Source organism: Patella vulgata, chromosome 2 (genome assembly GCF_932274485.2).
Source record: "Patella vulgata chromosome 2, xgPatVulg1.2, whole genome shotgun sequence".
Classification (NCBI taxonomy): Eukaryota; Metazoa; Mollusca; class Gastropoda; family Patellidae; genus Patella; species Patella vulgata.
In genome coordinates, this window is record NC_065880.2 from 71,954,621 (window position 1) to 71,978,332 (window position 23,712).

The 23,712-nt window shown below is 37.2% G+C and overlaps 1 protein-coding gene across 4 annotated transcripts in view; it reads left to right on the plus strand.

Annotated features, from left to right (window-relative positions):
* Nucleotides 1-23,712, plus strand: part of LOC126811732 (titin) — a 128,941-nt gene that overhangs the window by 102,243 nt on the left and 2,986 nt on the right. For 3 of the 4 annotated variants that reach the window (XM_050537588.2, XM_050537590.2, XM_050537592.2), the window contains 5 exons: nucleotides 4,353-4,379; nucleotides 4,925-14,545; nucleotides 14,732-15,127; nucleotides 16,188-16,286; nucleotides 16,707-23,657. In XM_050537588.2, the coding sequence (XP_050393545.1) occupies nucleotides 4,353-4,379; nucleotides 4,925-14,545; nucleotides 14,732-15,127; nucleotides 16,188-16,286; nucleotides 16,707-23,657 (17,094 nt within the window). Of the gene's footprint in view, nucleotides 1-730; nucleotides 1,904-4,352; nucleotides 4,380-4,924; nucleotides 14,546-14,731; nucleotides 15,128-16,187; nucleotides 16,287-16,706; nucleotides 23,658-23,712 lie in introns of all 4 variants that reach the window. The other variant, XM_050537587.2, reaches the window with a different exon arrangement.

Genomic DNA, 23,712 nt, shown 5'->3' on the forward strand with positions numbered 1-23,712 from the left:
ATTAAAAACTACCTAATCTAATTCTAATCCAATTTATTTGTGTCTTGTGTACTAATACTACTTTTATTAATATTACTACCACAAAACCACTAGCTACTACTCCAAATCCAAACATCGACATTAAAAACGATAACAAACTAATATACCATGACAATGTTTTCTACTTGCATAAAACCTAAAAACAAATTAATACAAGTATTCTAAAGCTTGAATAGGAATCGAGGTAGAAATTAATATTTTTTTTCATATTAGCTGATACATGTATTTTGACATTTAGACAACTGGCTATCTAGGACGTTATTTTGATGTTCTCATTCCACAATTTTATCATCTTAGAAATACATGTAGAACTGCTTTTAGATTCATAAATCATGCAACGGGGAGTGATCTAAAACTACAGTTTGCTGTGATTTTTTTTTAATGCTTCTTCTTTTTTCTGCTTTGGTATTCTGCTTTGCAGTTTTCGACCCTAGTGTAGATGCTGACACAACCGTTTACGAAGAGGTTTTAGCAGACGGCACAGTAGTCAAACACAAAAGGATTCGTTCTACCCCAGGGGTGGGTTCTCAACCAAGCGATATTGAGATAATTGAAAAAGAGGGGCCTGTTAGGGAAGTTAAAGAGGTAGAAGAATCACAGAATGTTCTTCCCGATGGCACTGTTCACAAAAAGCAATTAGTTAGGAGGCATTCACTTAGACAAATAACCAGAAGTATTACTATTGATGAAGGTGATGAAGAAGTTACAGAAGAAGTAATTGAAATACCAGGAACCAATATAACTGATGTTAAAGATGTTGAGGAATCGGAAAAGGTTCTACCTGATGGCACAGTGCACAAAAAACAACTGGTCAGGAGACATTCAATTCAAAATGTCACAAGGAGCGTCACATCAGATGGTGGAGATGAAGAACTGATTGAAGAAACAGTGAAAATACCTGGTACTGAAAGAACTGATATTATAGAAACGTATGAGATGCCTGCAGAGATGGTTTCTGAACGGGATCAAATAGAAGAAGTCTTGCCTTCTGGCAATGTTGTTAGAAAAGGTATTATTGTAAATAAACTTGTACATAAATTAAAGACCCACCATGTTTCATTCGATAGTGAGCAGGGACGGACGGAGGAAGAATACGAGGTTGAAGAAATTATTCCAGGAACAGTTTCAACTTTCTTAGATGATTCTTCGTCGGAATCATCCTATGATGATGAGGATGAAGATGATGAGGATGAATATGACGTGGATGAAGATAGGATTGAAGTGTCTGATAAAGAGGAAATTCTTGACGATGGTACTGTACATCATGTTCACAAAATCAGTCATCATACAAGCAAACACACTCCAGCTCCTGGTGTTGAAGATGACTTGAGGTCCATAGAAAGAATAGAAACCTTTGACCAGCCACCACACCCAGAGAAAACCATTGTCGAGCAAACCAAACAACAAATAGCAATGAATAGACAAGTACATAAGCTGAAAACTCACCACGACTCATTTGATAAAGAATCTGGCAAGGAAGAATCTGAAGATTATGAAATAGAAGAAGTAATTCCAGGCACAGTGTCAGCCTTCATTACTGGCGAAGACTCAGAATCCTCAGAAGATGAATTTTTAGATGAAATTACAGCAGATGTTGGTGAAGTCAAAGAAGTGAAGGACGATGGATCTGTTGTCACTAGTAGGTTATTGGCAAGTGAAGAAAAGAGAACTGTAAGGTCACGATCAGGGTCTATCGATGAATCAACTCATTCTGAGATAGTTACAGAATCCCTTGAACCTCATGCTGGTGATTATTCTAAACAAACTGTCCGTACATCTGTTAAATCAACTCATATTGAAGAAAGTTTGTCCTCTGTGGACCATCACTCAACAGAAAGTCATGGTTCGGAGATAACAGAGCCAGGTAAATACTAAGACAGTTGAGATAGTGTGGTTAATTGCTTGCTGATGGAGAAATTTGGGTTTATCTGTTTTATTGCTGTGACCCGTTGGTTAGACTTTAAAGCTTGGGTAACCTGTTTATTTGCTGATATTTATCGTTAGAGAAAAGTGGGTCGTAGGAATGAATTCTATAATCGAATTAGTAGTATTAAGTGGAACCTGTTACATTTAACTTTGAAGTTAACTGGAATTAACTAATTAAACTATTTGCAAAGTGGTATGAATGAATTCTATTAAAAAAAAGTAATAATATAAAGTAAACATCTATAATTTTTTAGCTTTGAAGCTTAACAAGAATTAACTAAGTAAATTATTATGGAATATATTCATAAATTATTATTATTTAAAAAGTGATTTGGAAAAGTAGACATTTAAATATGCATGGGTGCATGGATAGCTTATAGATAGAAATATTAAGTCAGGGTTAGGGTCAAAAGAGAGGGTGTAGTTAAATAAAAGTGGTATTTGCGCGAAATGGATATACATGAATATTAGATAAGCAAGGTTACATCCAAAAGATGGTGTGTAGTTAAAATAAAAGTGGTATTTTGCATGAAATGGATAGACATCAATATTATATGAGTGAGGTTTAGGGACAAAAGAGGGGGTGTAGTTAAAATAAAAGTGGTATTTTGCATGAAATGGAAGTGGTTCCCAAATAATCATTAAATATAGTTCACCTGTGTGTGTTTTGTTGTTTACACCGAGTCTTTAAAGTATAATGTAAATCTAATTAAGCTTCTCTTTAAAACATTTCAATGGTGCTGTGTTGGGTTATGTGTGTTTATATGAAGTCTTGTATTGTTCTTAATATCTTTAAAATTGAGGCAAATGAGTTAACTTATGGAAAAGGGGCTATTTTCATCATTGTTCTTGATATCTTTAAAATTGAGGCAAATGCAAATGGGTTAACTTATGGAAAAGGGGTCAGTAATAATCTTTGTGGAGTAAATTATGTTAGAATCTTGGTTGGTATTGATTGAATTTTGTATTTTATGTTATGTTTATTTATTTTTGTGTACAAATTATTTTTTCGATCTCTTAGAATGGCGAGAACTTCAGGATAATGGTTTAACAAAAAGAGCTGTTTCTAAAGTGACCTATACACCAAGTGGATCAGGTGGGCTGTAGATGATAGTGTTCTAATATAGTGTCGAGCTTCTTTCTAACATTTACCGTGTGTCTTTCATTGTTTCATCCAACATCCACACTTTGTTTTACTAAAACAAGTCTTAGCATAGTTTGAATTTAAAATTGTTAAATATTTGAACTAAAAACCTGTTGAATACCTTGAACTAGTTTTTTTCTGTGCTATAATGTGTGTTTTCAGTAGCTCATTACTTGATAGTTTCTGCTCATTGATGATTTCATTACTAATATCTCAAGTTGATTTGTCTGTTAACATTGTATAATGTAGCATTTCACTTTGTCAAGTTTTTCTCCTTTCTATCCCTAGTATGGTTCTATTATAACAGTAATTTTAATTTTCTAGCTATTGGAAATAGTTCCAAATGACTTCCAATTATAGAGAAGGTCGATATGGAATTTGCATCCAATGGCAATGGTCAATGTCTAATTATTCAAATTTTATCGACTTACCTCATATTTGACCAATTTTAGACTATTTGTTGGTTATATTGGAACTGTACTTTGGTGTGAAGTTGTGTTTAGTGATACTAAGACTTATTTCTTAATTACATATCAATATACATTACCAATGGGAGTTTGTGGATTACATATGAGCTTGTCCTGATGATCATGACATTGAACATTGCAAGCACAATTTTAGTTTGAGGGTTTGGATGTTAAGGTTTTTTTTGTCTGAAAATTACATTCCATTTTCAGAGGAATACTATGATAACTGTCCTACTATTACGATAACGGAGGATTTATCAGCGCCGATTGAAGATGATGATTATAACTATGCTCGATATTATGGGATAGAGTATCAAGGTTAGGATTCGTATTAGGTGTAGGGTTTATCTTGGTGAAAAGTACCCTTGATGAATTTTACTATCACAGATTCTATCAAACTATAGACAAACTCTTGACCTCCACAACTCATTTTCAATAAATATTTTTGTTGTGAAGACAGGTTCACACTAAAATTATAGTAGCACACTGTTTTTTTTTTTAATGGGCGTTGTGTGATTATGTTTATTCAGTTTTGGATTTTATTTGTTTTATCTTGAATTTCAGATTTTCATTTAGCTTTAGCATGAAGCACTATATTGTTATTAGACTTTTTGTTTTGCTTTTTTATATTTATTTCACTACGTTTTAGCTCAAGCATAGATATTATGAACTGTTAATGTCAGTGGTGCCAATACATATTATTGCCTGGTAGATGAGAATTATATTTATTAAAGAAACTAATGGAAAAACTTGATTTTATTTTTTTTTTCAAGCAGAGCAGCCAAGATATGGAGATGATGAAGGTAGCATTGCTGTTCTATAGTTTCTGTGATTTCAGTTTACTTTTAGTTGTTGTGTTATTATAAATGTTACAAGATTTTGTTTCAGTGTTCATAATTTGTGTTAAGAAAAATAATCTGATGTCTTGTTTCAGGAAAAGTTAAATGGATATTATTAATGTTATATATTCTTATGTTCACCATATATAAAAGTCTGTTTACTCAGTTGTCGATTAAAGCATGTGCATGATAAAAATTGATGTAAAATGTCACCCAAAATTTCTATATATATGTGGTTTGTAAATAGGTTAGGCTGCATACAACTGAGATTAAGTAATATCCATCCGATAAAAGCAAAGATTAAGATTTAGTTCCTTTTTCTCTTTTTATTAAGTTTTCAATGCATTAAATTTAACTAGAACCCATGGTCTGGTTTTCTTATGTTACACTCTTAATTAATTTCATTTCAAAACATTTAACAAATATAAAGGTATTCTTGTAAACTAACCATCCTATCATAACTTTTTTAATGCCTTCTTTCCTTTGGATTGGTATGTGCTGGTGATCAGGTAAAACAAGCGATGTTCCACAAGAGCAACCAGGAAACTATAAACAGGATACCCCAGAAACTGCTGATATTGAACAAGAATTAATAATACAAAAAGAAACAACTAGCATAGAACATGCACCACAAAATATTCCCATGACAAGCGAACAAACTTATTCGTCAGTACATGGTGATTTTTCAGATAATATTCTTTCACGTCAAACATATACACAAAAAATTACCGAAGAGCATGTGACAGAAACACAATCTGTATCATATCAAAGTCAAAACTATCAATACTCCCAATCTCAAAGTCTGTCTGAGGGATTTACTTCTTCCATTCCAAGTCAGAAGCATGGTGATATCGAAATTGAGCTTCAACTGGACGAATCTCCCACTGATGAAACATTCCAACCCTCTGATTTCCTGGTCACTGAAACTAAAAAGGTAACTAAAGTTTATGATGACATTGTCGAAACCACCGACTCTGCACCAGAAATTATGGAATCTAAAATAACCACTGAAATCTGTGATACCGTTGATCAACCTTTAGAAGGGGATTTAGTAAATACAGGGAAACAGACCGGAACCACCTCTACCATGGCTGATGATATTTCTGATTCTAGGGACCAAGCCTATATTGGTGATTTTGACCAAGCAGCAGGTAGTGATGATGAATGGGAAATCATGAGCCGTGGTGAACTTGATGAAAATGAGCTGCTGGCAGCTCAAGATGAGAATTTAATGATGGTAGTTAAAGAAGAAGAAATGTATGAAGAAAAACAGGAAAAGGAATTTTTGGATGAACCTATAAAAGAAGATGAACTAATTGAAGATAAAGAAAAGACTGGCATGGAAATGGTTCCTCAAGTAGAAGATTTGGATGAAGCAGAAGGATCTGGAGAAAAAGAAATTAAAGAATTTGAAGAATCTGAAGAACAAATAAGAGAAGAATCAAAAGTCACAGAACAAATAATTTATAAAGCTGAAGAGATGGAAGAATATGAAGATACTGTTTCTTCACAAAGTGAGGAGCAATATGAAGAAGCAAGAGAGGAAGAAGAATGCATCCAACAAAAAGACCAAGATGTTACTGAACAAACTGAAATAACCATCGATCATGTATACCAAGATGATGTATCATTCCAAAAGAACGTACTAGTACAGGAAGACTACATATCAGAGGATGAAGGTATTAAGGAACCAGAAAGTTATCCAGTGAAGCAAGAATATGAAGATAAGACAGAAGATAACCGGATTATCAAAGAGTCAGAAATTAGTACAGAGAGTGTGGAGGGACATAAGGAAGTTTTCGGGGAACAGCATGAAGTTATTGAGACTAAAGAGGTATATGAACAAGATAAAATGGAAGAAGCGGTAGTAATTCCTGCAAGTGAACAGCATCTAGAAGAAATTAAACAAGCGGATGCTATACAAACTCAAGAAATACTAGAAGTACAAAGTACTGAAGACACATTACAAGAAGAATATATAAGGGATGATGAAGAAGAAGACACAGCAGTCCTTCGACATATGGAACTACCTGAAGATGAAGAAGGTAGACAGGAAGATTATGCAGCTGTCTGTGACGAAACTGTGGAATCAGAACCAGTTCCTGAAATTGAACAGCATCTAGAAGAACTTAAACAAGAGGATGTTATACAAAGTCAAAAAATACTTGAAGTAGAAAGATACCAAGACACATCAAGGGAAGAATATATAAGGGATGAGGAAGAAGACAAAGCAGCCCATGGTCATATGGAATTACACGAAGATGAAGAATCTAGACCGGAAGATTATGCAACTGTCAGTGGTGAGACTGTGGAATCAGAACCAGTTCCTGAAATTGAACAGCATCTAGAAGAACTTAAACAAGAGGATGCTATACAAAGTCAAGAAATACTTCAAGTAGAAAGATTCCAAGACAAATCAAGGGAAGAATATATAAGGGATGGGGAAGAAGAAGACAAAGCAGCCCATGATCATATGGAATTACACGAAGATGAAGAATCTAGACCGGAAGATTATGCAACTGTCAGTGGTGAGACTGTGGAATCAGAACCAGTTCCTGAAATTGAACAGCATCTAGAAGAACTTAAACAAGAGGATGCTATACAAAGTCAAGAAATACTTGAAGTAGAAAGATTCCAAGACACATCAAGGGAAGAATATATAAGGGATGAGGAAGAAGAAGATAAAGCAGCCCATGGTCATACGGAATTACCCGAAGATGAAGAATCTAGACCGGAGGATTATGCAACTGTCATAGGTGAGACTGTGGAATCAGAACCAGTTCCTGAAGTTGAACGGCATCTAGAAGAACTTAAACAAGAGGATGCTATACAAAGTCAAGAAATACTTGAAGTAGAAAGATTCCAAGACACATCAAGGGAAGGATATATAAGGGACGAGGAAGAAGACGACAAAGCAGTCCATGGTCATATGGAATTACCCGAAGATGAAGAATCTAGACCGGAAGATTATGCAACCGTCAGGGGTGAGACTGTTGAATCAGAACCAGTTTCTGAAATTGAACAGCATCTAGAAGAACTTAAACAAGAGGATGCTATACAAAGTCAAGAAATATTTGAAGTAGAAAGATTCCAAGACACATCAAGGGAAGAATATATAAGGGACGAGGAAGAAGACGACAAAGCAGTCCATGGTCATATGGAATTACCCGAAGATGAAGAATCTAGACCGGAAGATTATGCAACTGTCAGTGGTGAGACTGTTGAATCAGAACCAGTTCCTGAAATTGAACAGCATCTAGAAGAACTTAAACAAGAGGATGCGATACAAAGTCAAGAAATACTTGAAGTAGAAAGATTCCAAGACACATCAAGGGAAGAATATATAAGGGATGAGGAAGAAGAAGACAAAGCAGCCCATGTTCTTATGGAATTACCCGAAGATGAAGAATCTAGACCGGAAGATTATGCAACTGTCAGTGGTGAGACTGTGGAATCAGAACCAGTTCCTGTAGTTGAACAGTATCTAGAAGAACTTAAACAAGAGGATGCTATACAAACTCAAGAAATACTTGAAGTACAAAGATTCGAAGACACATCAAAGGAAGAATATATAAGGGACGAGGAAGAAGAAGACAAAGCAGTCCATGGACGTATGGAATTACCCGAAGATGAAGAATCTAGACCGGAAGATCATGCAACTCTCAGTGGCGACATTGTGGAATCAGAATTAGTTCCTGAAATTGAACAGCATCTAGAAGAACTTGAACAAGAGGATGCTATACAAACTCAAGAAATACTTGAAGAAGAAAGATTTCAAAACACATCAAGGGAAGAATATATAAGGGACGAAGAAGAAGATGACAAAGCAGTCCTTGGACATATGGAATTACCCGAAGATGAAGAATCTAGACAGGAAGATTATGCGACTGCCAGTGGCGAGACTGTAGAATCGGATCGAGTTCCTGAAAATGAACAGCATCTAGAACTTAAACAAGAGGACACTATACAAACCCAAGGAGTAGTTGAAGTACAAAGATTCGAAAAGACATCGAGGGAAGAATATATAAGAGACGAGGAAGAAGAAGACAAAGCAGTCCATGGACATATGGAATTACCCGAAGATGAAGAATCTAGACAGGAAGATTATGCAACTGTAAGTGGCGAGACCTTGGAATCAGAACCAGTTCCTAAAATTGAACAGCATCTAGAAGAACTTAAACAAGACGATGCTATACAAAGTCAAGAAATACTTGAAGTAGAAAGATTCCAAGACACATCAAGGGAAGAATATATAAGGGATGAGGAAGAAGACGAAAAAGCAGCCCATGATCATATGGAAGTACCGGAAGATGAAGAATCTAGACCGGAAGATTATGCAACTGTCAGTGGTGAGACTGTGGAGTCAGAACGAGTTCCTGAAGTTGAACAGCATCTAGAAGAACTTAAACAAGAGGATGCTATACAAAGTCAAGAAATACTTGAAGTAGAAAGATTCCAAGACACATCAAGGGAAGAATATATAAGGGATGAGGAAGAAGAAGACAAAGCAGCCCATGGTCATATGGAATTACCCGAAGATGAGGAATCTAGACCGGAAGATTATGCAACTGTCAGCGGTGAGACTGTGGAGTCAGAACGAGTTTCTGAAGTTGAACAGCATCAAGAAGAACTTAAACAAGAGAATGCTATACAAACTCAAGAAATGATTTCAGACACACCAAGGGAAGAATATATAAGAGATGAGGAAGAAGACAAAGCAGTCCCTGAACAAATGGAATTACCTGAAGTTAAAGATGAAGAGCCTAGACAAGAAAACTATGCAACAGGTGGCGAAGAAACTGTGGAATCTGAACAAGTGGAATTTCAAACTAAAGAAACCTTTGGACGCCAGGAAACTTTTGAATCACAATATAAAAAAGAGGTGTATGAAACATCACAATTGCAAGAAGTTAAGGATAGTCAAGAAGAAGAGCAGACTTTACGAGACGTACAAGAAATCACAGCTTCAGAGATGGAGGAAGAAAGCACAATACAAAAAGTCCTTGATATGCAGTATGAAGTAACAGAAGAAGAATTTATACAGCAGCAGGTTGTTACGGAAACTGAAGATATTTCCGAATCTGAAGTCCATGAAAAATTCGAAGAACCTACCACGGAATACGACGAAAAAGATGATGAACATGAGAAAGAAGAACACGTACATACTGATATCGACATGACAGCCCAAAACATAAATCAAAGACAGGTAATAGAGGATCATTCAGTGCAAAGTGTAGAGCATCTCACAGAAGGATACCAAGAGGAAGAGTTTAATAAAATCAATGAACAGGAATTGGTTCATGAAAGTGAAGATCTATATGACGATGAAGAAGATCAAGTGGAACAACATCAGCAAGAAGATGATATTATTCAAAACCAAGAAATACTTAAAGAAGAAAGGACCAATGAAATCGGAGCAATTCATCAAGCTGGCATTGGAATTGATTCAGCTCAGGCTAGCGATGTATATGAGAGAGACGAGAGAGAGGAAGTAAAAGAAGAAGAAGACTACTTCGAATCAGGGGACAGACCAGAAGAAGAAGAATTTCAACAAGAGTCAGTCGATACAGACACCGCGGAGAAACGTACATCCTCCCAGTTCAAAGATGAATATTATGAGTGTTATAAAGAAGAGACAGCGACTGTAGAAGATCCACAAGATCAATCTCAAGACGAAGATATAGATGAAGAATATTATTCCAAATCTCAAGAAACTGAGGAGAGGTTAAAAGAACAAGAAGAAATTGCCAAGGACGAATGTAAACGAGAAGAAACCGAAAAACAGTATGTATCAGAGGAAGACTTGAAAGATCAGTTAGAACTAGATGATACTCTTGACGAAACTGTAATTGAAGAACTAGAACGTGAGCAAAAATATGAATCCAAAGCACAAATGGAAGAGTTAGGAAGTGACGAAGAACAGAAATATTATAAAACACAGGAAAGAGTATCCGACCAAGAGAAGCAACTAGAATCTCAAGATGTGTGTGAACCCGAAGTTATGAAGACTGATGTTGAAAAGAAAGAAGAAATACATGACCAAGTAGAAGAGCGTGACCAAGATGAAGTTAAACAGTTTCAAGGAGACCAAAGCCAGTCTGAAGAACTAAAGGATACGTTGCTACATGAAGTGGAGGATTCGGTTGTGCAAAGTGAATTGGAAACAACCATGATAGAACCCAATATTGTAACCGGGTTTCAGGAAGTTTGTGAAAAAGAAGGTCTTAAAGATGAATTTTATGAAGTAATGAAACCTGAAGAGAAAGTGTTAGATTATAAAGAAGACGGTGACCAGTATAAACCAGAAGAGACAGGACAGGTGATTCATGATGAACAAATTCTCCATTCAGGTCATTCTTATTATGAAGAAGAGAAAACATATGAACAAGAACTTTACAAAGATGACAGTGCAAAATATGATGCATCACTAAACATTGACGAACAGGATTTTGAGCGAAATGAAGAGACTTCTACACATGAACAGTTTGAAGATCAGGCTGAAGATATTGTTGATTTGGAGATGGAAAAAGAACAGAAAATTATATCCCTAGTTGAAGACTCCACAGAAGAAATCTTGGAAGTATCAGAAAGTCTTGACACCCATAAAATAACTGAAAGACAAGAATTTGTAAATGAACAACTTTCAGATGTGGATGGTCATGTTCAAGAAGAGAAATTTGTACACGAAGCCGGCGAGGATGTGGATAAAGATGAATCTTCAGATGAATTACCAATATCAGTGAATGAACCCATACTTGTTAAAGAAACTAAAATTCGTGATGATGAAATAGATTCCGATTTTGGTCTAGAATATGATTCAAAAGATGTAGCATATGAAGCAGACGAAGAATTAGATGAAAAGAAAGAATCTAGTTTTGAAGACCTGGAAAAAGAAGCATTTATAATTGGTCAATCTTCAGATTTGGATGGTCAAGCTCCAGTGAAAAAAGAGGAGAAAGAATGGGAATACATACAGAAAGCAGACGAGGAAGTGTATAATGATGAATCGTCAGATGAAATACAAATAGCGGTAGATGAACCTATGATGGTTAAAGAAACTGTAGAGGATGAAGATGTAGAATATGAAGCTGACGTAGAATTGGAAGAAAAGAAAGAGTCCAGTTTTGAAGATCTTGAACAACAAACCCTACAAAAAAGTGATGAACCAGTTGATGTATGCTCGGAAGCAGTCCTTGGTGCAGAAGAATATCAATTAGATCATAAATCTACTCTCGACGACTATGAATCTGAGGATGATTCAATGCTTGAAAAGGCAGAATTTGAAAAGATTGAAGCTCAGTTCGAACGAGAGGAGCAATTGGCCCAATTCTCTAGCCAACAACCGGAACAAGATAAAATCTTTGGATCGGATGAACCTCAAGATGATATAGTTGGTAACGACATGGACGATAACCAACTTTCAGATTTAGAGGCTGAAGAGGCGGTAACTAGAAAAGAAGACTTTATAGAAGCCCTAAAGCAAGAGAGTGAGTCTTATGAAGATTTCTCTGCAGAAGAACGTGTTCTCCAAGAGGACGATCTTGGAAAAGACAGTGACGCAGACGTAGAAAAACAGGAAGACATCATGACTGAACATTTTAAGAAATTAGCAGATGATCAAGAAAGTCAGGATTCTGAATCTGATAGTGGTAAGGAGGTTGATGAAACATTTCGTTTTTCGGAACAAATACTTCGCAATGAGATTGATGAGTCTGTTAAACAAGACGCTCCAATTCTTACAACTGATTTGGATAGCGATATTTACCCTGATTTGTATAATAAAGAACTGCATTCAAAAATTACCTCAGATTTAGATGATGATGAGACCAGTTTTGAATCAAAAGAATATGTTGAAGAGGCCAAGGAACAAGACGAAAGCTTTGCTGAAAGATATCCACCGACAGAATCCACAGAAGGCTTATCTGAATCTACTTACAAAATTGAAGAGTCCTACAAGGAAGCCAAATCCTCTGGGGTTGATATTTATGAGAAAGAAGTGAGTAAGACGGAATTGATATTAGAACAACAATCCTATAATGTGCAAGTACACAGTGAATCCAAAATTGTTTCCGAAATTGAAGAAAAACATTTTAGTGATCAGCAAGAAAAGGAGGAATCTTACAAAGCGGAATTCAAGGATGATGAACAAGTGGAGACCTATATTTCGTCGTATCAAAAATCTGGCCAAGCTCTAGAAGTGGAAGCGGACGAGGATCTGGAAATGTCTGACGGTTCTGTTGAATCCGAAGATAGTTACAGTGTCGAAAAAGAAATCGAACAAATGGGCGTAATGACAGGCAATTTTTTAAAAGAAGAAACAGAAAAGGATGAATATATAGAACGAGAAGGGAGCTCTGAGAGAGAGATTCCTCTAATAACATTTTCTGAAAGCGAAAAATCAATGTCAGAAAGTATTGAAGAAAAACGAAAATCAGTCTCTGACATTACGGAAGAAAAAACAGAAATCACTAGCTCAAGTCAAGATTTCACACAGGAACGATCTGAAATTATTGAAGAAAAAAGAACATCAGTCTCCGATATTACAGAAGAAAAAAGAGAATTCACTAGTTCAAGTCATGATTTCACACAAGAACAATCTGAAATTATTGAAGAAAAAAGAACATCAGTCTCTGATATTACAGATGAAAAAACAAAATTCACTAGTTCAAGTCATGATTTCACACAAGAACGATCTGAAATTATTGAAGAAAAAAGAACATCAGTCTCTGATATTACAGATGAAAAAACAGAATTCACTAGTTCAAGTCATGATTTCACACAAGAACGATCTGAAAGTATAGAAGAAAAACAGGAATATGAATATACTTCTGAGCTAAAACAGTATCACAGTGAAATTGGTCTAAAAGAGGAAATTGTGGTCCAAGAAACAATAAAAGAAGTAACATGCGTACCCGAAGAAAAGGATGAACAAGCTGTTGATGAAGAACCCATACAGACTGAGTATACACAACCGATTAAAGAATCAATTGTTGAAACAGAATATGTTATAGAAGAAAAAGAAGCTGTTGAAGAATTAATCAAACCAGAGCACATAGAATCCATAATAGAGTCATCTGTTGATAGAACTGAACATTTTACTGTAGAGGAAAGACCAACTGATATAAAGCATTCTGCCGAAGAGGAAGAAGTTTCCAGTATTTCGGAAACTGAGGAAGTGGAAGAAATGGGAACGTTTGTTGACAGAAAAGAAGAATTTTTAGAAGAAGATCTCGAAACAATGGATGCCAATGAGTTCCGAAGATTTGAAGGAGGAACGGTTGAAAAAGTATCAAGTGAAGTAGTATCACAAACCCAGTCTGTGCCATACGAAGGAACACAGGGCTTATCTGAAACTACTTCAGAGAGTCCAATGAATGGATATGGGGTAGATCTTGAGGATAGACAAGTAAGTGAGGGAGATATGATTGAGGGTAGAATTACAACAGACACATCACAGCAAATATACATTGAACAACACATACACTCTAAAATACACTCTGACATATATTCTGATGAAGAGAGTGAAAGCAGCTCAGATGGCGAGGATAGACCGCCATCTCCATCAGACTTCACACTCATAGCGTCACAAGACACAGAGGCGTTAAGTAGACATTTGACACTTAATGACAAACCCACTACATATAGTGACTCAAATAATGAACTTTCACCGGCCATGGACCAGGCTCTAATAGCAAGCCAAGATTCAGCTGAACTTGATCGTGCACTGGCGGATGATGAAGAATATGAATCCGATCAAGAATTAGAAGCAGAAGAACTTGATCAGGATCAGTTTCACCAATCAATGGTAGCATCACAAGATCCAGAAATGCTTGCAAGGGCCCTTGGTGTAGGACAAACTGAAGAAATACCAGAAGCTATGATGGCATCCCACGATGAAGAGGCCATGTCCAGAGCTCTTGGCCAAGGCTATTATTCTGATCATGATTCTGATACAGACCAGCATGAAAGATATGAACAACTAGATGTTCCACCATCACCTTCCGACTTTACACTAGTAGCATCAGCTGATCAAGATGCCCTAAATAGGTCGCTAGGCCTTACTGATTCCGAAGATGGGTATCAGACAGCAGCTCGAGACTACACTACTACTGAACTACAAGATATCACAGGTACTAATAGCTATGCCTAAACTATACAATTAAGCTTTGACTTAAACACTTAGCTTTTGTTCTTTCTTCATTTCTTTCTTAAAATGTATTATTGGTTCTTTATTAAGCACTGTCAGGCTATTTCTTTATTATCATTTTCGGGCGGAAAAGAATCTAAATGTAGTATATTTTGTCTTAATTCGCTAGATGACATACCAAGCCAAGGGGATATCATACACAGGTTAGATGGTGATTATGACCAGTCAAAGTCAAGTGAAGTAGCTTTGATGCAAGGATTGGATTTATCAGTAGACAATACAATGTCGGCTTTAAGCTCCGATAATGGATATCGCCAAGAAATCATCGACAACGGAGAAGATGAGGAGAGAATACCATCAGAAGATATACCAAAACCAATGCTATCAAGTTATGAACGACTGTATGAAGGAGTTCCCATTGAACCAGAGAGCCAACCAGAAATTACAGCGGAATCCCAAATGGATATTGGTGACCGGTTCGTTTCAGGCCAACAAGATCTTCACCTGCAATCGCTTGGAAAGTCTTCTAGCTACGAACACCTGTATGATAAAGATATGAAGGAAGGTGAGTGGCCTGATGAACGTGTTTTGGCTGCTCCCACACTGCTATTCATTATTTTCATCCAAAGAAATCAAATCAACAGCATGGCCATATAGCCTCCATTATCGCATGTAATTCTTATACCTGTGTATGCAAGTTTTGGATTGGGCACTTGTTTTGGATTGCAGAGTGATTCCTCAAATGCCGACATAACCAACCACGAGAAACACGTATACACAAAGGCTATAATTGTTGCTTTGCATGTTGCTTACAAATAAGTGGCATTTCAAAGCAATGAAGTACGTAAAACCAGCCATTCCAGACAATCTTTTCCTTATTTACCTCTTTTATTTCTTTCCTCCCTCTCCCTTTTAATTTTGTAAATTAACGGTAGAATTTTCTGTAAACGATTATACAAGCATGTTTTGTTTAACGTATGTTGTTTATTGATATTGTGCTGCACATTTTTTTAATACGCCTTTTTCAGAGTCTCCAATAGTCTTGATTACAAATGGCTCTTATTATTTAATTCTTTCGACTCCATGTTGAATAAGTATTATTGAAGTTAATAATTGATTTAGATAAAACCTTAGAATTCACATTATGTTAATAGATCCTGTTCACAATTACAGCGTACTTAAATATCTTTTCCAGTCCACTTTCGCCATGAACATTATTGCTTCTTTGCAAATTACATTTAGAAACTGGCTATTTCTTTGATGTGCTTCAGGTTTGTTGTTGATGTGTCTTAACTTTGTGGCTTACAAATCCAAAACAGTTCAACGAAAAAACACATTTGTAGACTCTACTTGTATTTGCAATATTGCATGTCACTGTTGTCTTATTTTAAAAAGTTTTTTAAAGTAATTATGTCACAGTGCTGGAGAATAAATTACTTCATAATTTATTTTTATCTACAATGCATTATGGCAAATAATACTTCAATTAGTGAACCAATTGTGATGTATGCTAATAAGATTAAGTAAATAGTGTTATTAGTTCAAACAGGAACATATTTCCAGCACTGCAGATTGTTCTGATAAAACTTTTACTAGCTTTATTGACTAATTCTCAATCCCAACAGATGAACAAATAGTTCTTGCTGAGCAAATTAAACCTGAAGATAAATCCACATCGTCTAGTTCTGAAGTAGCACAACTTGAGGACGTTGCTGGAGAAGAAGGTACATATCAAAAAAATAGACTTTTCTAGCTCTATATCCTATATGTGGTAATTTAGCTCTTTTCACTTATTCTCAAATGATATAAGTTAGTCACAAGGAAAACAAAGTCTCTTTCAGGTTTATTTTGCATGAACTTTTCTTTGCCTCATAATATTTTATTTGCAGTCTATTTTTTTTTCATTATTATTTTTTCTAATACATTAAACTCTTTCTCTTTAAATTATGTTGGTATCAGCCACTATCTGCTTTAATTATAAAATAACAAATTTTCTGATATAATCAACAGTTTACTACTTGCTCTGACATGATTGATTAGAATCTTAAGGTAATATTACATGATTGGATACTAATTATTCTACCATTAGTTAAAAGTTAATTTTAGATAATGTATCCTTTGACTTACCACTTCTATTTCTATAGATGCTGAAATTTGTGAAATCCAGGAGGAAAAAACTGAGGAGACAGATGTTGAGGACCAGTTTTCTCCCCTTTGCAAGACCTCTTCTGCTAAGCATGGCTTGACACTTGATTCTCAGAAAAGATCCTTTGTATTTTCTGATACCTCTCCAGACTTACCGTTAGCCCAATCTCAAATTAGCTCTTCAGAATTTACTTCTTTGACTGACACTAAATTGCGCACTGAATCAGAGACTTCCAAAGACGGATTAGAATGGACTGAACAACATGAACAATTACAAGACCAAGAAAACGTTTTTGAATCCCAAGTTAGTGAAGTTAACTACGATGTTCATGAAGAGGTATGCGAGCAACTGGAGGAAACAGAAGAGAGGACATTTGTTGATGACCGTTTTGTAGAGACCTCAGTAGAATTTCATACAGAACAGATGGATTCTTCCGCAAACGAGGAAATGATTGATGTTATCCCACCTGCTTCGGAAGAAAAGGCAAAGGATGACTTGATAAAAGACCCGTATGTTGAAGCAGTGGCAGAAGAAGTAAGTTGCATGGTAGAAACTGAACCCCTTTATCCCGAAGAGAAAATAGAAACCATAGTACTACAACCAGTCATCGATGAACATACAATTCTTGAAAAATATGACAGTCAACTCGTAATGACCGACGAACTGTCCGCTTTAGAAATATCTGATAATGCTGAACTAAAATACAGCGATGATGTACATCAGGAAATAGTAGAAACCATACAAGGCATACCAGATTTTACAACACCGCAGTCGAGGGATGAATTGTTATTCACGGCAGAGCAACGCTTTGAGGTAGAGGAAGCAGCAGTAGAACAAGTAGGGGAAATAGAAATCATAGAAAGGTTAGATGTTAAACATGAAGACAAAGGAGATGCATTGGCAACATATGATGAAGGAACACAACAAGAAGAGGTGGAAGACCGCTCGGCAGTGACCTATGATAGCATGGCCCTTACAGAAGAGAACATTGTAAAGGAGGGTCCAACATATCGTCCAATTCTCATGAAACAAGACACAAAAGACATTTCCCCAGAAGACTTGGAAGAAAAGCCGTTTGTTTTTGATTTCCCAGATGAATATGCAGAGGCATTAAAGCCAGCAAAACATGAAGAAATAAAAACTGTCACTTCAGAAGAAGACTATAACCAACCTAAAGACCAACATCCAGTTACTTCGTTGGCCTATATTGAAGAAAAACTACCTGGAACAGTTGGTGAAAGTGATTTTATAGAAGCACCCAATGTGCCAACAGCTTCAACTGAAGACATAGAGGATAATGTGTCTGATGTCGAATCAGACGAGAATTTGCAAAGGAGTTCATCGGAAGATAGTTCTGATGAAGATCATAGAGTTTTTGATGATAACAGTGGAACATACGTAAAAGTCCCATGGGAAATAGCGCACCAGTTTAAGCGACAATATTCTGAATCCTTCACAGAACAAGAGAAAAAGTCACTCCATTCTAACAAATCAATCGATTTGGGGGCATTTTATAGACGGGATAGGGAAGCCGACGACCAGAGTAGGTACCAAGTGAGTGGAGAACCAGAAATAGCAGCCCAAGATAGCAAAACTATATTTAATGAGAAAAATAATCAAAAACAAGTAACATTTCAATTATCTGAACCTAGGGAAGAACAATCAACCACAGAAATATTCGACCTAACGATTGAGCCATTTGAACAGATAATATCAGTTGATGCGCTGGGTGCAAGTGAACCCCATGAAGACATACTTGATACACACACCGAAACGGTCCTGAATGCGATAACTGAAAGTAGGCAGCACGTTAAACAAGAAATATCGAGTCAAGAAGAATCGGTTTATGAATCTGCATACTTCTCATCATCAAAGGAAATGGACGGACTGCAAGATGGTGCAATATCGGGACAAACTTACAGAGATATGCTTTATGAGAAAATGGAAGATTCAGATGCTGGCGAAGACCTGATGTCATCTTATATGACTGCCAAATCATCATTAGACGGTTCACTTGTTCAATCATTTGAAGGAGCGTGTACAACTGAAACATTCAGTCATGAAGAAAGAGAAAATATCGTTAGCCGAGAATCACGAATTGCTCATCAAGAATTATTACAAGAAATGAGTGATGAAAAGGACCGATCCGTCTCACCTTCGGGAGAAAGTGATGAACTCTTGACAAAGCTCGAAAGTCATGCCGAATTACAAGAAGAGGGTTCAGACGAACCAGAAGACACACTTTTGCGTTTTCCAATGGCAGTGCATACCTTAGGTAAAAGCTTGGCAGACAATGAAATATATGAATCGTCGGAAACTGAACGCGATTCAACAGAAGAGAAACTATCGCCAATTGAAGAAGCCCCGGTATTGATAGGTACAATTGACGCCGTAGAGGAACACACCACGAAACAGTCAGAAAAAAAGGTAACTTTTCAGTCTGATACCTTATTTGCCAGACCCCAGGAAATGCACAGTGACGATATAAAGACATCAACATCGTCCTCAGAAATGTCCATGGAACCAACTTTACTTGCTGCATCCTATGACTTAGATACTGGAAGCGTCTCACATGTCGTAGCAGCGTATGACCTCTCACCAGACACAATAGAAAAACAACTTGTACCTGAAGCTGCAGCCAAAGCTATACTTTCCAGTCCTGAAGATGATGTGTTTGAAACCGATGGATTGGTATCAAATGAACAGCTTGGAGAAGTGGAACATAGTGCCAGAGATTCGTCCTCTGATTTGTATCCCACGACACCGTTCCCAACGCCTTTGGAAAGCTCCGCGGAAGGAACTGCATGCGATCTTGAGACAGCTAGTTCAATGCTAGAACAATTTCAGTTTGAAGAAATGGATGATCAAGATGAAGGAACTGTTACACTCACAGAAACTCCAGATGACCAAGCCAAATATCCCGAGGAAGAGGAGCTGAGTTCTCCATTTGAAATGATGTCTCCTTCAGAACTTGTTGACGACGAACATATACAAGACATGGCAATATCGGCCGACTCGGTCACCAGTTTCACTGAAGTAAATGCTGAAGACATTGCCGATTTAACGTCAAGCAATGTTGACTTTCATTTACAACAGCCGGAAAAGGAGTCTTTGTTAAATGGGCCCACAGAAGTTGAGTATATGCCAGAGTACGATGAAGAACCTACGGCTCCAGAAATTCCTCAAGTAGTTCGATCGGATAGTGTAGAAGAAGAAATGGAAGTGGAAGGGTTAGAAGAAATGGAACAAAGGGAAGAAGTGGAGGTCGAGGCCAGAGATGTAGAAGGTGATCATGATGACGAACAGCCGTCCGATCGAAATGATTTTGCTGTTCAAGGCAATTTAATTTTACATGCTCCAGCGGGCGAAAATTTGACAGCTTCAGAACAAACATTATTTGGATTTGACATGCCAACAGATGAGACAGCTACGCGATCGCCTGAAATTGAAACTCATCGTGTCGAAGTAGACCAAGACTCAGATCTTACATTACCGCCAACAGAAGGAACATTCAAAACAGATGAAACAGAAAGTTATGAAATTAGACAATCCCACGACGAACTAGAACCGCCTATGGCCGCTGTCGGTGGGGTGCAGGGAATGACAACACCAGAAGATATTGCCGACGAACGATATGAATTAAAGAGTGAGGAGGTTTACCATGGGAAAAGAGCCCTTGAAATGGAAATAAAAGAGGAGTATTTTTCTGAGAAGGATGTATTCGAAGGCCATTTTAAAGATGATGAGTTTGAAGAAAAACCTGAAGAAGAACTAATTGGCCTAGATGAAAGCAAACCTGAATCTGAAATAGATGATGAAGAAAAATTTGAAGAAATTGAAGATGACGGGAGTGTTAAATCAGATTCATTGGAAGTAAGTAGCTTACTAGAAGATGACATAGAAAGGCCTGTATCACCAACTCCTGACGCAAAAAGCCAATTGGTTTTCTCAGATATATCAGCAGCAAATACACCTGATGTTGCAAAAACACCAGATATAATTGCTGAAACAGAGGGTTTGGAGAAGGCTGCGTCTGATCTAGTTGAAAATATCTTAGAGGAAGTTAAATATAAAGTGCAAACAACAAGCAGACCAGAATTTAGCGAAACGATAGACGAAGGTACTGAAGAGATCAATGATGTTGAAGAAGAATCCCCTGAAATTGATGAAACTATTGAAGTTGATAAGTTTGAAATGTTAGGGGGACAAATATTATCATCTTGCACTTCGCTTAAAAAGCAAGCTCTTCAGCCTCAGGTTTCGGAAGACATTCCTGAAATTACTGTAACTCAACATATGCATGAAGAGTTAGACGAAGGAGATTTTTCACAAATGTACCCCTCAGAGTATAATGTTGTAGAATGTGTTCCAGAAGAAGATGAAGATGAAGAAATTGAACCAGAGCCTGATGTAATCCCAAAAGTTGGCAGATTTGATTCACCGGATGGTCAATATACAGACGAAGAAGCTTACGAAACAAGTGACCTTCCGATATTACTAGAACCCGATTTAAAACCTGATGTCATACCTTCAGATGACGATTCATTCGAGTCCGATGAAGAAGAAAAGTATGCTTCTCCAGAAGACAAGGATCATTTTTTAGTGAAGGTTGACCCAGAGTCTGCCCCTGTAGCCATTGAACAGTATGAAAAAGATACAGGGTCAGATTCTGGGTCAGATACCCCAGAAGAAGACATTTTCCCTTTTGAAGCAGCTGGCTCTATTGTAGCTGAAATTGTAAGCCCAGAAGATCATGGAGATTCATCTAGTGTAGACAGCTTTGCTACTGTCGTTGCAGCACACATGGATGAAGACGATGACGACTATGAACATGAACAAGAAGATAGACTAGCTGAAATTGCCTCTATGACCTCTTCCATACATTCAGATTTTCAACCTACTCATACCAGTGACACCGATCAGCATACTGGTGATGAGTCGGAGCAGATTTTAGAAGAAACCCCTACTAAGTGGACCGATGCCAAAGAAGAAAGAGATGAAGTTGAATCGCCAATAGATGACAGTCGGTATGAATTTGTAGATAGAACAGCTTTATCTGTGATAACTGAAATATCAGACGAAGAAAGATTTGAATTAGTTGATAAATACGACTTGGAATCTGATATAGGATCAGACTTTCGACACTCTCCAGACAGAGTTTCGCAATCACCCGGCGTAAGCAGCGGTCGATTCTTTGGTAGAAGTGCAGAAAGGGATGACATTTCAGTAACTTCATCACTGCTCGAGTTTGAACGCCTGGAAAGGGAATTCTCCAGATCTGGTTCCCTAAATTCAATAGATGTAGTAGATAGAGATGTAATGCCCGGAACAGGCAGTCTTCCCAGCTCAGTTGATGATAAAAAGTTTTACGGGCGTATGGGTGATAAAGATGACAGATCAGTAACTTCATCTTTAGCAGAATTTGAAAGATTAGAAAAGCAAACTGCACATTCTGGTTCAGGAAGCTCAGTTGACAAAGTTACTCCGGACAGTAAGAGTAGTGGGGGTGATGGGTCAATGTCATCCTTATCAGAATTTGAAAGACTTGAACAGGACTGCCAAGCTGAAGCTGAAGACCGCCGAAGTTCTGTTGAGAGTTCAAGTCGCCGCAGCGAAGCTTCTTCGCTCGCTTCTTTGGTAGAATTTGAAACCATCGAAAGCGAAATTGTTGCATCAGATGAATTAGAAGCAGAAGCTAGGAAGATCGTCGACATTTTAGAGAGTGGCGCACTCTTTGATTCACAAATTTTTAAAAGTGATATAACATCAGGCGATGAAGCTGTACATACAAAACGACGTGATTTAGACAAAGATTCTCTTGATGGTCGAGATAGCATTGAACGAGATTCATTAAGTGATGGAGAGCATGCCCACTTAGGTGATGGAGATTCTTTGGATGGAGATACATCCGAAATGACAGATATGACCTCGAGTGTAATATTTGCTGGTCCTGGCCCAAATGGTACGCGAACACAAGAAATGGATAATGATTCACTTCAAGGAGACATTGGAATAATGCACGTATCAACCGACTCGTTAACTTTGGAACAACGTTCTGAACAATCCCGACAGGAATCTGGTCCATTTGATGTAGACTCTTTGCATGAAACTGATGGCATGATGGAACGATCAGCAGATTCACTGTATGGCGTTGTTATGCAAACATCAGCAGACAGTCTTGAATTTAATACCATGCAAAGATCGATAGACTCTTTGCAAGACAACACCAACAATGTGGAGAAAAATGCTTCATCAAATCAGGCAGAATTCCGGGGATCAATGGACTCACTTCAAGAAGTGATGGAGCGATCAGCCGATTCTTTGGAGTTCCCTTCAGCAAAGCCCGAAACAACAGATAAAGATGACCAAATGAAAACCTCAACAGATTCAATAGAAATTCAGCAAGAACACAGAAGTATTATGCTTATGTCAGTAGAATCCGCAGCATGGTCTAGTGTTGGTAGTTCTGATGGCATGGTTAAATCAGGGTCTCATAGCGATTCTAGTCTCATGCAAGTATCAAATGAATCAGACGGATTTAAGGATAAGGGGGCCAAATCGGAAGCATTCCAAGAAACAATTTATGAGGAACAAGTAACTGAAACCCACACTCAAAAAAAGACAACCCGCTCAAAAGTTAAACGCTGTGATAGTGATGAAGCCAATACCACAGAAAAGGCTAAGGAAGAAAGATTTAAATTTGGATTATCCGAAGAGGAACCACAAAAATCATATAGATCCAGTATCCCTTACGAGGAAACAAAGAAAGTATACACAATGGTAGAATGGGAAGAAATGAAAAGGGCTAAAAAGGAAGCGTTGGACAATGCCAATTTAGTGTCAAAACAAGAATATTCCTCGTCCACGACTATAACCTCCTCCTATCCCACCCCTGACCCACTTGATCATAGTGTAGGCCATGCCAAAGCTGACACACTTAAAACTAGAGGTACTAATAATGATCAGCTATTGTCTCAGTAGTGCACTCTGTCTTTTGGTTCAGC